Raw genomic sequence first — 18,098 nt, forward strand, 5'->3', positions numbered from 1 at the left:
TGGTTCATTAATGGCCTTCCGGGAATGAAACTGCCATCTTTACCTGGTCTGGCCTACACATGACTCCAGACCCACAGCAATGTGGTTGACCCTGAACTGCCCTCTGGGGCAATTAGGGATGGGTAATAAATGCTGGCCCAGTCAGTGATGCCCTCATCCCGTGAATGAATAAAAAACTTAGCATCTAAATCAGTTTCTATGCAACGTACGTGCATTAGGCATGTTAAATAAGATTGGGGAGTTCCAGGTGCAGTGGAGGAACCTGGCTCAAGGTCTGTGTGTATTAAATATCCCTGGATATAAGCTTTTAGGGAAAGATAGAAGAGGGAGAAAAAGGAGGAGTTGTGGCAATATTAATTAAGGACAGTATTGCATGCCACAGAAGAGGTCAAACAGGACCAATGGGCTGAGGAGTGGCAGATGGAGTTTAATTTAGATAAATGTGAGGTGTTGCATTTTGATAAGGCAAACCAGGGCAGGACTTACACAGTTAGCGGTAGGGTCCTGGGGACTGTTGCCAAATAAAGAGCCTTAGGGGTGCTGGTGCATAGTTTCTCGAAAGTGGAGTTGCAAGTAGACAGGTTGGTGAAGAAGGCATCTAGCACACTTGCCTTCATTGGCCAGAACATTGAATATAGGAGTTGGGTGGTCATGTTGCGAATGTACAGGACATTGGTTAGTCTACTTTTAGAACACTGCGTAAAATTCTGGTTGCTCATCTCCCTCATCTATCTTCAGCTCCTTATTTCTGCCTGAAATAGATGACAGCCTATTTTTAAATAGTGACTCCTAGATCTAGATTCTCCAACAAGATGAAACATCTTTTCTACATATACCCTATCAAGACCTCTCAGAATCTTACGTTTCAAGCAAGTTGCCTCTTAATCTTTTAAACTCCAACCTAGCTTGTCCACTCTTTCTTCATAAACAACCTGTCCATTTCACATATTAATTTAGTAAATTTTCTCTGAACTGTTTCCAATGCATCTACATGCTTCCTAAAATGAGGGGAACAGTACTGTACACAGTACCCTAGATGTGGTCTCACCTACATAACTGAAGCATACTATCACTACTTTTGTCTCCAGTTCCCCTCACAGTAAACAACAACATTCTATTAGCTTTCCTAATTACTTTGCCTGCATACAAAGCCATTGTGACTCCTGCTCCAAGATCCCTTTGCATCCTCTCAGTATTTAGATAATACACTTTTTATTCTCTGTCAAAATGGCCAATTTCTCACTTTCCCACGTTATACTCCATTTGTCAGATCTTTCCTCACTCAACATATTCACATCCCTTTCTAGCCTCCTTATATGCTCTTCACAACTTTCCAACCTAACTTTGTGTCATCAAAAAATTTTGTAATCAATTCAATCATCCAATTCATCTGTATAAATTGTAAAGAGCAGAGGACCCAGTACTAATTGCTTGTGGTACATCAGTCATTTCATCTTGCAAACCAGAAAATGATCCATCTCCGACGTCTATGTTCCTGTCTACCAGCCAGCCAATATTCTAACCATGCCAATACATTACATCCTACATCATGAGGTTTAACTTTCTGCAATGACCTTTCATCTGGCACCTTGTATTGAGAATAAGAGGGCACAGATCTAAAGTAATTAATAAAAGAAGTAAAATTTTGGTCAAGACAAATCAATCAATGTCACAATCTCAACCATTAAGTGGAGATGGTTGTCAAAGTCCAAGTTCAGGTTTGATACAGCCAGAGATGTTAAGTGAGCAGAGTCAAGCTAATGGAACCGGAAGGAAAGACCCAGACTGTCAAAGAAAGAAGCCAGATAGAGAATTGTAAGCATGCTGAAGAAAGCAGAAATCAGTTGTTCTTCTTTAGAACTTATTGTCCAATGATCATGTTATTAAATGCATTCTGGTGTTAAGGAAAAACATCAGTTTTACATTTAAATTATACTGGTTGTATCAGTCATATATGTTTCAGTTGGGATTCCAGTAAAAGCAAATGCACAACTCAATCTATTAAATTTCAGGCATTGTTGAAATTAGTTTAGTCATGTTGTATTCTGGGACATTACATACCCTACTGTTTTACAGTTTAATGTAGAGGTTGTTTCTTTTGAAGTGAAAAGAAGGGGAGGTGCAAATAAAGATAGTTCTGCTTTCTGCTTTCAATCCACATAGTAAGCTCTCCTCAGTGCAATACACAACAGATAGTAACAATAGAAATTAGTTACCTGATTCTTCTTGTTCATCAAAGTCTGCAGGGTCAGAACCGCTCCTGGCTCGGGATTCTTTGCAGCTTCGGCTCTTACGTGCACAGGTCTCCTCATCAGTGATGTCCCCGCTTTCTCCCTAAGCAGAACAAAAACATAAGCTTTACTATTGAAGTCAATTGATCCTCCAGCAGAAACACACTGATGAGGACTTCAAGCAGCGCTGTCTCTTACCCTGATCAACGATTTCTTTATCTTTTTGGCCGTGCTCATTCCCAACGTGTTGTTACGCTGCAAGTTGGATTTTTCAGTGTTTCTGTTCAAAGTTGCCGTAGCTGTGTTTCTCGTGATCCATCGCCTACCTCCAAAGAGCTCAATAACCTGAGCCAGGGTTGGTCCTTCAAACTTGCCTTCTTCCTGTATGTGGAACAATTACATTGAACTTTACAGCGTGGGGACTAGGTATTGGGTCCAAAAGGTTTATGCAGGGGTGTATGCCGCTCATAAGACTCATCCCACTTCACCTCACCTAAGCACCACATCCCTCTAGTCTTTCTCCCTCATGTACTCATCTAGGTTTCCCTTCAACTTCAATGTTCACACCGTTGACACACTTAGTAATTCTGCAGGTAAAGACCAAATATGGTTTGGTCATGTCCATTTGATCCATCCGCAGTGTATTAAGTACATTCACTGTCACTAATTATTTTTATTGGTATTAGTTAACTTGCCAACACCAACCTGGGAAAGAAGTCTAACAGGTTTATTCTATACAATGTAATAGCTAGTCACATGACTTCTGAATTACATGATAGTTTCTTGTGAAACATCAGGGCAGTCAAGAATAAGTATTCATTACCTTTGATTACATGGACTTAGCACTTCAGATAACCACTAAAACATTGCCTAGTTCCTCCCAAGAACAGTCCTTTATATCCAGTTGGTGGAGTTTCTCTCATGGTGTCAGCTAATCTTTTCAGGCACTACCTTCCTTGATTAGGTCTTCATCCAATGACATGAACCACTGAAACAGTATGACTTTGTACTGATTTAATCTGAAATTGCAAGTTGCGTGAATAAATATATTGACAATTTTCCAACAGCTTCACTCCAAAATCTTCTAATGGTTTTATGTGCATTTTTTTTCTGTAAATAATTTCCTCTGTCTTCCCATCTTACAGATCTTTAAGTGAACTGCATAATATGTCATCTCAATGTGACATGGAGTGGAATCTGGAATGTCTGTACTTGAAGAAAAATTGTCATTAAAGTGATCCCGTGGTTAGGTTAGATTAGAAGACTAAACATTTTAGATTACCACAGCTATCATAATCCTGCTATCCTTTCATGATTAAGTCTGGCAAAATTATGTTCTGAAGAGGATTCTAACTGGACTTGAAACGTGAACTCCATTTATCTCTTCACAGATGCTGCCAGACCTGTGGAGTTTCTCCAGCACTTGCTGCTTTGTTCTTATATCCAACAGTATATTGCCTTTATCTGGGAGAAAATATACCCCTCTTAAAATATATTAATTCTAGTCTAATTTTTGGAAAGGAACTTTAAATAAAAACGGTGACTACATCAAATATCCCACACACAGTTAAATCTCAACCATATGTACAGCTGAGTTTTGATTACTTAAGATATATACTCAAATCTTTGAATATTACAGCACTTTTATGTTGGACCCATTCTAAGATGAGGTAATGCAATTGTAATATTGAACCCCTGTTATAAATACATTAAATGACAACTTGACGTGTGGAAACAGTGGAAGAACTGCCACAGAAATCTCTATTAGGTATAATGTGTAACATTCTGGACATTGTGGGGTCTTGGTTCAACTCCAACCTGAACTGTGAGAAAGAAACCCTCATCTGAATGCTCAATCCATATTTTCCCATGTGAGGTTTGACATTTTATTGACTATCTTTCTCAAGAAATTTGATCAGCTGGTCAGTGTAGCTTCAATCAAGTTTTGAATTTTGGACCAACTACATCATAAGACTACCATGAATTGTGACTCTTAAAAGGCCAGAAGATGGCTAGTGTAGTAAATGGACTAAGTATCACATTGTTGCTGTAAAGATTGCTCTTGTAATATTGGATTGGACCTCCATGCTGACCCCAAGTAGAGCAGACTTTCTTTTACATCAGGGAGTACTTGATGCAGGGAGTTGAATTTAGAAACTGGAGAAACTTCCATGCCCCAACATCAACAACTCTCGCACTGGTACATATATACAGTTTTGTTTAAACAGGAAAACTTCTCTATCGCAAACTCTAAACCACAAGTACATCATTATAATGTAGTGGTAATGTCCCAGGCAAATCTTCAGGAGATACAGGTTCAAAGCCCACCACAGTAGCTAGAGGAATTAAACTCAATGAATAAACCTGGAATCTGTAGCTAGTCTCACTAATGACGAACATTAACCTAGTAATTGCCCATCATTAAAAACCCTGATTTCACTAATGACCTGTCAGGAAAGAAATCGGCCATCCTTACCTGGTCCGGTCTACATGCAACTCCAGACCCAAGCAACTTGAGTGACTCTTAAATGTCCTGTTTAATATGTCAGGAGGCCACTCCCAGTTTGAGGGCAACTAGGGATGGGCAACAAATGCCAACGGTGCCCACACCCCATGAAAAATAAATAAATAAACCATGGGAGGAACAACAGCAGACAAAATAAAAGTACAGAACCACTTAAACCCTTACTATAATAGCTTAACTCAAAAACTTTATTTATCCCACAGCATCTTAAATAACTCTCAAGTTCACTGCATGCTGCTTCATTTTGAAGAGTTTTTTTCTATGATAAGCGACTTTTCGTTGTTCCCTCCTCAAAAATCATTTGCCTTCTCTACATCATATCTAGGGCATTAATTTTATAATGCTATAGTACCCTGACCATTACTCCAAACATGGCCTGGCCAGAACAACAGTTGAGGTAGACTTGGGCTAAATTCATGAGTAGTCTCTTTGACAACTTGAGTCACCCATTGAGCATTTGTGGCTCCTATTTTGATTCCATTGTGCAGTAATTTGTCTTTGACCAGGACAGATTTAACTTGCTTCTCATCAATCCAGAAGAAAAGTTTGTTTTTGTCTCTCTATAATACTTTTGCAAGCTCCTCCAAGTTCATTGATCTTTCCTTACTGGGCCATTGGAATTAACAACTTGGTGTTGGAATTTATTGAAATTTAACAACTTAATTAATAATTAACATTTTTATCAGTCAGGGGTATTTACATATAGGAACATAGGAACAGCCCCTCAAGCCTGTTTCACCATGCAATGAGATCATGGCTGATCTGCGGCCTAATTCAGCCCATATCCTTTAATACCTTTGTGAAACAAAAAAATTATCCATCTCAGATTTAAAATTAACAACTGATCCAGCATCCACTGCTATTTGTGGAAGGGAGATCCACCACCCTTTGAGTACATAACTGGAAGAACAAACACAGGTCTCTCAGCAGCCCTATTTAACACCTCTCTTTAATTGTAACCTAGCTGTCTTACCCTTTTATTCTCTTCTCTTAACAAATGACTATCCAGTTTCCGTTATCCTTTTATCCATTAACTACTTCAACCACTCGTAAAGGAGCTCCTTTTCAGTTCTGAGGAAGGGTCACTCGATCAGAAACATTAACTCTGATTTCTCTCCACAGATGCTGCCAGGCCTGCTGAGCTTTTCCAGCAATTTTTGTTTTTGTTCCTTTTCAGTTAGTCCCAACGGGTCGAAAACCCAGTACTCGGTGTTAAAATTATCAATGCTTTACCAGTTATATATAATAGTCAAATCCCTCTTTTCCTATCAGTACTTTGAACCTCCACAACATAGCAACGAACTTCTGAAAATTCACAGTAAAGGAACATAAAGGAAATTATGAAGACTCAGATGTCACCCTCTTCAGAAGATTTCTTTATTTTCTAAATTCATTCACCATGAAACATTAAACTGTTCTATTGAAAGATTGAGCATGACTGCAGCTAAGCTCAACATTTTTGGTGATGAGAAGTTTACTTCATTTTATACACTTGATGCATCAAAAATAAATAAATGTGAAAACTTGTTCATAAAAACAGATACTTTGACCTCTCAATCTTAAAGTCCAGAATTTGCATGTATGAATGCAAGATGACATTGCCAATATTAAGGAGCAAATGATCTTTGTATGAACATTTTTTTAATCTATTTAAGGTAAACAGGCTAACACCAACATTTTGTGAACATGCTAAATGTTTGCTCATTTCTACCATCAATAGGAATTTCTAATTCTGTTTGACATTGATCTAAAGATTTGACACATGACTCTTGTGCACTTACCTGATATAAGCTGACGTACTGCTTCCTTAACCACTGCAGTCTCTGATCAGGAAACTTCTTCATCTTTCGGACAGCTGTCATTAACTCCTGCAATCCATCATGCACCATCTTAGCAGTGTACTTGGGGGCCACAAAGTGTAACAATCGGTTATCAGTTGTATGGACCCCATAGAGCAGCGTCACACAATTGTCCTCTAGAGTCATATGGCAAAGTTTATTCTGAATGCATACAGCATTCAGATCAATTCCTGTATGTCCCATATAGACAGCCTTCACTGCAGACATGTCCAAGAAACCTTCCACGAGTCCATTTAGAGCTATGTGCCCATATGGCTGAAATTTACTGTTACCAAGGTCCACACTGTTACCCAACACCAGGCTTTTGACCTTAGCATTGGCTGGGCTGGCAGTAGGTGGTTTTGACCAGGTTAGAGTACAGTTGTCAGGTTGCAGTTTGAAAAAACAGCGCGCCGAGAGATGAGCCTCCTGGTCATAATGTATGACTGTAGCCCCTTGTAGTAGAAACTGATGGATGTCAGCTCTGATGGACAGCACATACCAAGGAATGAGTTCCATCTCATGACAGAACGCCTTTTGCTGATCCTCTGTCCCACTCAGATCCAACTCACTGGACTGTTCAAAGGAATCACTTTCTGAGTCTGACAGATCTCCAACAATGAACCTGCACAATTAAGAAGAGACACGAGAGTTGTACAGTGACATTTTCCCTCTTATTTCCATCTCACTAGTTCCTGCGACTGGGAATGGAGTCAATGAACTGTAGATTTTAGACACAAGCACTACTCCATGTCCTGTTTACAGGATCCAAACACGTAGCACTAGGAGTTATTCCAAATTCATTTTTCTGCAGCACACAAAGTGGTTTTTTAATAAACAACACTTTGAATTTCATAATTAGTTTACATAGAGATGCAGTGTAAAAGTGCAATGGTATAAAGAAGCAACATTAAATATTTACTTGAGATCAGCCTAATTTGATTTGTTATTCAAGAAACCATTTTCTCTTAAGTAGTAAGTTTGACAGGATGCCACACTGAACACCATCACAAGAGATTAGACAACTGTAAAAGACACTTATTAGCCCTGAGCTACAATACTGTGTACAGTTCTGCCACATTATCGCAAAGGTGTGAAAGCATTGGAGAGTGTGCAAAAGACATTAAGGAGGATGGTTCCAGGGATGAGAAATTTCAGCTATGAGGAGAGATTGACAACGTTGGGACTGTTCTCGTGGGACAGAAGGCAGCCAAGGGGAAATCTGATAGAGGTTTCCAAAATCGTGGGGGGACTGGCTAGAGAAGATAGGAGGAAACTGTTCCCACTTGTAAAAGGATCAAGAACAAGACAGCACAGATTTGAAAACAAATGCGAGGTGAGAATTCTTTTTAAATAGTGCGTGTATTTAGGGTACAGAGTGCACTACTTAGAAATGTGATGGAGGCAGATTTAATTGAAAAGTTCAAGAGGGCATTGGATGATTATTTGGACAGAAATGGTGCGCAGTGATATGGGGAGAAAAACAGACTGGCATGAGGTAATGATGCGTTTTTAAAAAGCCAGTGCAGACTTGAAGGGCCGAATGGCCTCATTCTGTGCTGGAACACTTGTGTGATTCTCCGATCTCCCTCTCTGGAAATGACATCTAGGAACAAGCAAGCTTTGTATTAAATGTTACCTTCAGGACTGTGCAGAATCAGTTGGTTAAGGTTACTGTATCCAGGTGACAACACACTCAAACTGGCAGGTGTTAATTGAAACACAATGACAAAATAATATTTAATTCAAGTTTGGACCAGGTTTTACTCACGCAGTCCACAGATTAGTGATCTTTTCTGTATATGCCCACCATAGCTCAGCAAATGCACTTGCAGGATTAGGACTTGTTTTGGACATGCTATGCTGAACCTAACATGAAATGTTCCGCGTTGGCCTCCCACCCCCCTCAAGCAAGGACAATTGGGTAGGCAGATGGGCCGGAAGTGGAGGTTTCCAACACCACGTTCCTGCTCTCCCAGCTTTAGAAATATTGGTAACGGGTTCAGTAGGGAAATTATTCAGAAGAATGAGATATACTAGCCTCTGGTGATTGTGGCCTTCCCTTTAGGTGTCCAGGTGTCATGTACTTTTGAACACTACTCTTTAGTCAGTTGTAATACAATTAACATCACCAAATAAGTACAGCAAAAATTTCTAAGGGAATTCTCCGGTTCATGGAAGACTGACAAAGAGTCTGAAGAATTTTTGTAAGTTACGTGATTTCTAGGGTCAAACACCACTGCCAGTCAATGATATGATCTGATAGCTGCACTATATATTCACTCACATAACATTTTACCACAAAGACTGGATTCTTGTTGAGGCAAATGTCTTGAAGTTTATTTACAGCACTAACCATCTACATTGCTATAGTATCACAGACTTTACTGTGATATGTCTGGGTTCTGTGCCTACTGATGTTACTATTACATTACACAAGCATAACGGACTGACTGAACACACTACACTGCTTCAATTGCACTGAGAACCCAATTGAAGGGGAGGTGGGTACCTTTATATACCAGAATGTCACATGTCAAGACATCATGTAACTATCTTGGACGTAGACTGCCTGTGTAGACTCTTGAATCTATGCAAAACAAAACAGCAAACACCCCTTTTCACCATCTCTTATAGTTTCTACCAATCTGATACTGAAGCTAGTGACAGAACATAAGAAACAGGCGCAGCAATAGGCTATTTAACCCCTTGAGCCTGCTTCAGTGTGCAGTAAGATCATAGCTGATCTGATCATGCAGAAAACACCATTTTCCCTATCAGTTCCTCACTTGAAAGGCAGCGAGAGTTGGGTTTCGGGAAGGAGGCTCCCAATCAGGTCCCAGTGGATGATTCCCTGCACTGACTTGTAGACAGACTGCGGAGGGGGAGAACAAAGTAGTGGGCCTTCCCTGTTCTGGATTTTCTTCTTTTCTCTCCAGGAAGTCCCAACACTAATTACCGGTGTCAGGGACAGTTTCTATGGAAACTCAGCAATGGTCCCACCTGAAAGCTGGGAATTGAAACGGTGGTGGGGCAGGAGTGTGATGTAAATGAGGAGTTAAATATTCCACCACTATTTTACTACCTCTCCTTCCTCATTTTCATCAGATACAGGCAGTTAAAAATCAAGGTTACAGCATCCGAGTCCTACCAGCCCTCAGATATGGAAGCATCACAAAATTGAAAACCGTGGCAAGAGATCAAAGAAGTCTGAACAACACCACTTCACACAAATGTGTTAGTTTTAATTGTTTGTTTGTGGACAGCGCAGCAAGGCAGAAGTTCAACTTACAACACTCGATTCGATTCTGAAGTTTTCTTCACTCGAGTTGGTGTGCTTCAGGAATGAAAGTATGGAAGAAGGTAAGGTACGGAAAGAGAAGACCACTAGGATCTCAAATGAAAGAACAGTCAGATAGACAGTCAATGGAGGCAAATAAGTACTGGACGATGAGCTCTCAAACACCAAGTAAACGAAAAACTTTCAGAATTAAAAGAAAACCTCTGAAACGTATGGTATGTTTCACTCTGGCCTCATTATTGGATGCCTGGATTCAATTTGTGTCCAGCTGTACATGATTCACAATCATTTGGCTAGATGTGTTGCGAGACATTAAATAATGCTTGTTTAGAATAGTTTAATACTAATAGCCTTGCAGGCCAATGCCTTCATTTTCAAAGCATTTATTTGTGATCTTATTGTTGGACCAAATAAACGCCTGCTTTATTGCATCGTCTGAGTCTGATATTTTTAAAAACTTCTCCCTTCCTCCGTAAAGAAGTACAGATTGAAAATTTATATAGAACCTTTCATGACCTCAGGACATCTCAAAATGAGCTATCGCCAAAGTACTTTTGAAGCACAGTTACTGTAATCGTGTCAGAAATAGCTGCCAGCTAGCACATGGCAACTTCCCACCACAACAAGGTAATGATCAGATCATCTGCTTTTAATGGTGGGTGAGGGATAAACATTGACCAGGGTACTGAGGAGAACCTGTCCATTCTTCTTCAAAATAGTGACACGGAATCTTTTATGTTCCCCCGAAAAGGTGCTCAGAGCTTCAGTCTAAAATTCCACCCACTGCACTGCTCTAGTGCTCAAGGTTCTTTTTTCTTCATTTATTCCTGGCATGGACCCTTGTACGAAATGACTTTGTCACAGCACTTTTTATTAAATATCAATCACGTTGCTGTGAGTCTGGAGTCACCTGTAGGTCAGACCAAGCGATGATGGCAAATATTCTTCCTGAAAGGACATTAGAAAACCAGCTGGGTTTTTACAACAATCAATGTTTGCTTTTAAATTTCACTAGATGTCAGTGGAGGGGTAGTCAAACCCCGTGTCTCTATGTATCAGCCTGGGCCTCAGGATTATTAGTCCAGTGATGTTAGTTACCATTATGACATCGCTTCTGCCAGAGTATTAACTCTCACTGGAGGGTCAATGTAAGTTATCTATGCAGGCCTTAGGAGTGCAGTTTAAACAACTTACTGATTCAGAGGCAAGATATCTTCCTGCTGAGCTATAGCACTTGCTCTGCAGTTACAGGGGGACATGCTGTTATTTCTCACCAGAAACCCGAAACAAACATCTCACAAAGCAATGATATTGGCTTGCAATTTAATAAGTTAAAAATGTCCCTGTTATGTACAAATTTGACTCAACCATCAAGCACGCAAGATTATGCTGGAATGGATGACCTTTATGAATAAGCTTGAAGCGTTTCGGCTTCAACAGTTCAAAAGCTAAATTTTATTCACCCATCAACTCCTCTTTTTCCCAAAGACTGTTGAAGAAAACTTAAGTTTTAAAAGAAAGGAAGGATGCAGAAAAGCCTAAATTTGCACTGTTTAATATTTACAGTAACCTGCTTCTTCTAATGTCCCTGGTGACTCTCTCACTAACACCAATGGTAACCATATTTTTGTAAACTTTGAGTAATAACATTATTTTAAATAGGTTGTCGCCAGCTTATCACTAATGGCAATTGGCCAGTGGTGCATAAATGCATATGTTAAAATATTGCGTTATACATTAATGATTTGGACCAGAATGTTGTTAGCTCAAGTTCAGGTGTTTGTACAGGTAGTTGTCTCAACGCCACATTAAAATGCTCCTACCTCTAAAGGTTGTTGGTTCAAGTCCAACGTTAGCTTTGATGTTGGACACAAGACTCTGTCACTTCAGTGGTGCTGAGAACATACTGGACTGACAGAGACACCATTCATTCGAACTGATAAAAGCCCCAAAGAGTGAATGATTTAAATACCTTTGCCAATTTATCCTTGCAACAAACTGTGATACAATATAGAGATAGTAGGAACTGCCGATGCTAGAGAATCTGAGATAACAAAGTGTAGAGCTGGATGAACACAGCAGACCGAGCAGGAAAGCTGACGTTTCTGAAAATTTTCTGAAGAAGGGTCTAGACCCGAAACGTCAGCTTTCCTGCTCCTCTGATGCTGCTTGGCCTGCTGTGTTCATCCAGCTCTACACCTTGTTACCTGTGATACAATATGTTGGTTTATGCATTGAACAGACTAATCAAGAGCTTAGAGATGTCCATGAATTGCTTACTTTCCACCACTCTGCAATAGCAGAGAAATAGGCATCTTTTCCAACTGAATCAAGCAAACTCTGCAGACCCCATCACAGCCCATATGAAAAACCTCCAGAGACTTATCAATCAAGTATGCAGAAACAAAGGCTACTCATGGTCTGTAGCCTGGCCCCCTTGTAGGTCACTCAGCAGAAATGTTTCCTAGTTTACTACAGTCTTGTGAAAGGTGCTGAAAAGTAGCAAGACTAAAAAGTTTAAACTACTTCTGGCTGTTCAAATAATCAGGATGGCACAAAATAAAGGTGGATCCAACTCCCTTAATAGCAAAAAGACACTGAATTCGAACCCACCCTCAGAGTAAATGCCTCGTCCAGTGAAATAATACAGTCCCTGAAAACAATTTTCTGAAACTTTACACATAACATTAACCCTAACAATAACACGTCCCTAAGCCCAAACCCAAAGATCAGTTCCCCAGGCCTAACTCCCAAAAGTTCTACCTGGATGTGTACAGCTCCCTGAAGCAGCAGGAATGTTCAACGGAGTGGGAGTAATACCAGGAGCGTTGGCAAAGTGGCTGGGGTTGGGAAAATCCTTCAGTTCCTTTTGTGAGGTCTGACAGCCAATGGAAATCTACTTAGCAGATGAGACACCACTGTTAGAAGTGACGTGATGAGCTGTTGAATGTCTGTCTGTTGTTAATAGACAGACTTGCTTGTTCCGGTTCCCTTATTGAGCTGTCTCCATATGAGTATTTTATTGTAATGAATGTCATTAGGAAGCTGTTCTATTACTTACTGATATTTACTTCTGTCTTTGAACGAGTTCTTCCGTGAAGTGCAACTTTCACCGGCACCTTCTTCGCCTTCCTCACACTCAAGGCTTCTGTTACAGCTTCGAATGGTCTGCAGGATGTTGTTTACTGTGGATTCTTTCTCAGTATTGTTTAGGCCATCTTTCCCAATCCGTTGAAAGAAGTGGTCCTGGCCATTGTAATCTGCAACAAACTGGGAACATTCTCTCAGTGTTAGCAATCTCCCCATAGCACAGATTAAATTGGAGACTTATGAAACAGTTTCACATAGTTAGGGATGAAAATGGTTAGCCACTTTACTTTCCATACTTCACACTTCCCCCATGTAATAAATTTCACTATTGTGTACAGTGGGAATCTACACAAACCTTAAGAAAGTTACAGGTTACAAATCGTATACAGGTTGAACTGGTCTGAGGTGTTTCTAAACCCCACATGTTAAATAGTAAAAAGACATGGGAAACAGAATTTAGTCCACCATTGCAATAATATTTTCCCTATAGTTCTCCTGAAAACCTGGGTTAGATTTTGAGAAGGTGAGTTAAATGATGATTGCCAATCTGTGCTGAAGTGTAAACATGCCAGCTACCTGATCCACAGTTGCCCTCTTGCACATTTTCTAGAAGTGGTTTGTAGTGAGGGTGGCTACATGCCCAGTAGCAGCAGACAGGCATTGGAGACAGCTGTAAATTGAGAGTTTACCAGAAGTGGACAAGACCCACCCTGCACCAGCTCCTAGTCCATGCAGATGAAGCTGCTGCTGCTGCTACCGAGAGGGACAGGCGCTGAAAGATACCCCTAAACGCAGGAATCATTGTGCTGTTCTTGATGCATGATTGTGACTGGAGACAGAGGAAGAAAGTCTTATTGAAGACCTCAGAAAGGTACACAAGCAGTTTGGCAGCTGAGGTCTTAAGTGGCTAAGAAACTCTGATAATGGGGCGTTGACACTGAGCTGGGTTAGAACGATGGAGAGAAGCTGTGGTCCAAGATATTCCGATCCAGGAACACCTCTCCTGAGCCTTCAATAACAGACTCTAAATCAGATTGCTGGTTTATACATAGCAGCCCCTCTCCAGAATTTAAGGACAGGCCCAGTTTGCACAGGGTTTAGCACGCATAAATCACTGAGGAGTCTTGGCACACTTTCAGACCCCATACACAGCCAGTGACTAAATCCCATCTCTCACACTAAGTGACATGACAAATGCAATTTTTCAAACACCGCCATCTTACTCAAATTCAAACGTATCAATTTAAGGATAACTTCTCAACATGCAGCCAGGTGAATGTCTTTGTAATTTAAGAGCTCTTACATGAGGTTCCCCTGTGGCTAGGATGTGGAGGCTATCTGTTCAAGAGGCCATCCTCGCAGGCAAGACAACCATGGCACTTTTCCCTTGGATCTTCGGGCACATAACAGCACCATAGCCAGCTGAACCAGTGCATTTGTGCCAGAACAGCCTCAGTCAGAAAGCCCTGAGAATTATCATCTGTCTTACTTAAGCAACATGGGATTTGACCACACAAGGATCATGAAGTGGGGATTCTGTTCCCAACTGACACCAGGTCATTATAAACATGAAGGAAAATTAAAGTTAAACAAATAATTATTTACTGTAGTAACATCAAATGAAGCTTGTGGTTTATATCAGAATCTTTTGCCTGTTTGCTCCTTATTCCCATAAGGACTGCTTTCCCTAAAGATTTTTTATTCCAGAGACAGTCCATTTGACTCCTCCAGCTGCGCTCCCTGACTGGCGCCACCTGCTGTTGAAAACTCTGCACACCTGCTGAAGCTTCCCTCCTCAGGGCCATCTCTCACCATCGCCACCTGCTGTTGGAGGTTCCATTACAGAGGGCCAAAAGGAGCGGTTCCAGAAGATCGGGCTCCATTGGGCAATGCACCTTCTACACCACCCCCTTCTGCCTCAGTCCAATCCGCATGTTCTTATTTAGTGAGAGAGACAGCACATGAGTTTGACACATTGCAACGCTCATGTCATGAATGGGCTCCTCCATTTTCATCGTAAGGGAATGCATTGTCTTGGCAATCTCTGCTGATGGCCACATGTCTTGTTGTTGTTCCACTGGCACCTGCTGTACACGTGGTCCCCAGGGCTCTGGGTCCTCCAACTGGGTAAACATAACTGGAACTGTCCAATGGAGACTGCACACTGGTTTCGCGACCTTCTCCCGCTCACATATTGCCCTGCTTGCTCATATTGTGCCACTCCTTCTAAGATCAAATGAGGAACCACGTACCTGCACCAGTGAAGAATGCGATTCAATCCCAGGACAATGGTTCCTCAGCTACAAGTCAACCTCAGAGGCAGCAATGGCCTCAAGAATTAGCTGCTACTAATCCTTTGGTATCATCAACAAGGAAGACAGAAAACATCAGTTACATGACCTCCTCCATCTCAGCAGTTGTGGCATCCATTGGAAACAACTTCAGAAAGGTGAACCCCTGCTGAAAACACTTTCATGAAGAATCCAATAGACATTCGCGCTCTCTCGATCACACACCAATCTCACTATCACCAACCACTGCTACCATCTTCCCAATGTAAAGGGCCTCCTGTTCTCACCAGGAGCATCAAGGTGGCCAGGGCAAGTCCTTCAACCCCTCAGAAATTACTCCCTTAGACACTGGATGCATGTTTCTCCTGCAATATGAAAATGGATAGGTCAGCTCCACGTAGCCGTCCCATTTTCCCATCTTGATACATTACCACAACTGATGCTCGTGTCACAAGCTGACATAGTTTCATTCCCTTCGCTCAGGTAACGGACAATAATCTCCTTAGCGTGTTGTTATGAAAACACTTCATACGTAACATTTCTTACAGAATATAATTTTTGGAGAAACGTGTGGAGAAATGGATTTATTTCGAGTTTTGTGCAAATACCTGGATGGGGCATTTCTTTAAAAGAGATCATTGAAAGGTCATGATGGACATTGGAAAGGTTTTAACAAGATGCCCTGAAAATCACATGACTGGGGATGAAGGCTTGCTTTGCTGTAGATCTCTACCGGCACGGTTGAACAGTGATTAGCTTCTGTTGTTGTGTGGTCTTCAGCTGGGACACAAGAGGATTGTGACTGTGTGCATGTGTAAGTGTACGACATGGTCGGAGAGTGTGACAGAGTGTAAGTGTGTGAGAATGAGAGAATTAAAGTCTGAGACACAGAAAGAGAGAATGGGTCTCTCTCTCTCTTTTGATATTGTTTAGAGGAAAAAGCATTTGTGTTTCTAGATTACTGGCGGCACGGTGGCTCAGTAGTTAGCACTGCTGCCCCACAGTACCAGGGACCAAGGTTTGATTCCACCCTCGGGCGACTGTCTGTGTGGAGTTTGCACATTCTCCCAGTGTCTGCATGGGTTTCCTCCGGTTGCCCCGGTTTCCTCCCACAGATGTGCGGGTTAGGTGGGCTGGCCAAGCTAAATTGCCCAGTGTCCAAATATGTGCAGGCTAGGTGGGTTAGCCATGGGAAATGCAGGGATAGGATTGGGGATGGGTCTGGATGAGATGCTCATTGGAGGGTCAGTGTGGGCTTGATGGGCTAAATAGCTTGCTTCCACACGGTAGGGATTCTCTGTGACGATTCTAACTGTGTGTGTTCACTAATTATTGTAAATGCACGGAACAAAGTTTTGTTTTGATAATAAATCATTTGTGCTTAAGAAAGTTGATTGATAGATTTTTTTTTAAAACACATGGCACAGATAAGGTATTTTGCTAACTGGAAACTATTTTTATTTGATGTTGTAACCCATGAGGTAGTGGGACTAAGGTGACAGTGCACTCCTCCTTGCTCAGTTGTAAGAATTTCTATTCACTGCCTACTTTAGGACGTACTGCTCAGAGCTGTGCTGTCTCACTAACATATTCATGGCTGACAGCTTCATACTCGCCTCTACAGAAAGGAGAAGATTGTTGCTGCACTTCCTGCACTGGGTCCAATATTTCTTATCATGCCGTGCTCTTGGGTCTCTGGTGAGTTCCAGCCAAGCCTCCTTTGTGTGCTGACCTCTGGAAACAATGTGATTTATGAGGCTGAGACCACCTCTGCCATCACCTCCAAGGGGCAGCAGTGAACCTTGGGCCTGCACTGCTTCGATCGATGGTTCCATGAAGGATGACTCTCCCCGGCTGCTTGAACTTTGAAACCAGATGCACACCCTTTAAACGGAGCCCATGACTTCCATCTCCTGCCTCCAGCTTGTGCCCACTGCACAGCATTGGGCTGCTATTGTAGAGAGGTGACCCACTGATCGATCATGTCTTGCAAAACATTGATGTTTGCCATATGCCAACCTCAAAAAGGCGTGGTCCTCACACTGTAGCAGTGCTGAGATCAGGAAAATTTAGCCTTCAATATCTGCTCACACCCAAAAGTGCATGCTTAATACATTTTGTGGCTCTGATGTTCAATTTTTTTCCAGCAAGTGAAGGTGCATTAAAACTCCTCACCCATTAAACAAACCAAGAAATGAATTTTTTTTAAATGGAATTTCACACGCAAAAGTGGCACAGTCGAAAACTAGAACAGAGCATCCATTCCTTTTCGCATTTTATTCACTACCAAACTGAATCTCACCATTTTCAATTTTAATTTATAGGCACTGCTGACTGCTTTTGGAAGGAAAATGAAATAAGCAACAGAAGATTTGTGAGCAATTCTTTACTCTTACAGATTTAAATTATCTGCCAGGGAAAATCTTGCAATTAGACAAGGAAGTTGTCCAACACACAATGTGTGGTTTCACCGTCAGGGCACACAATTCTTACCTCGATGGCATCTTCCTGAGAATCACAACGCGAGTGAAACTTCATCAAGGTGGCTGCACCATCCAGAACGTCACAAAGCTCCTTCAGAAACACTCCACAAAAGGGGACCACTTTGCAGCCTGGGATGTTCAGAGCACGGCTGACTACTTTTCGGTATTCAGACGACAATTCATGCTGTGCCATGGCATCTTTCAGGCTTCTCATAGTTTCAATGTCAGATTGGTCCATAAATTGCCACATCTTCAGAACCTTTCTAGACCTGGAAAAGAAAGACTACCAAACTGTATCCAATGATCTCATGCCCTTAAATGCAGGCAACAATAGAGATCA

The 18,098-nt window shown here is 41.4% G+C and overlaps 1 protein-coding gene across 1 annotated transcript in view; it reads right to left on the minus strand.

The window, feature by feature from the left end:
• Positions 1-18,098, minus strand: part of plce1 (phospholipase C, epsilon 1) — a 347,723-nt gene that overhangs the window by 77,729 nt on the left and 251,896 nt on the right. The window contains exons 6-10 of the mRNA XM_048609167.1: positions 17,769-18,027; positions 12,956-13,164; positions 6,537-7,218; positions 2,430-2,612; positions 2,217-2,334 (exon numbers count right to left, since the gene is read on the minus strand). Of these exons, the coding sequence (XP_048465124.1) occupies positions 2,217-2,334; positions 2,430-2,612; positions 6,537-7,218; positions 12,956-13,164; positions 17,769-18,027 (1,451 nt within the window). The remainder of the gene's footprint in view (positions 1-2,216; positions 2,335-2,429; positions 2,613-6,536; positions 7,219-12,955; positions 13,165-17,768; positions 18,028-18,098) is intronic.

The sequence above is a fragment of the Rhincodon typus genome, chromosome 20 (genome assembly GCF_021869965.1).
Source record: "Rhincodon typus isolate 14 chromosome 20, sRhiTyp1.1, whole genome shotgun sequence".
In the NCBI taxonomy this organism is placed as follows: Eukaryota; Metazoa; Chordata; class Chondrichthyes; order Orectolobiformes; family Rhincodontidae; genus Rhincodon; species Rhincodon typus.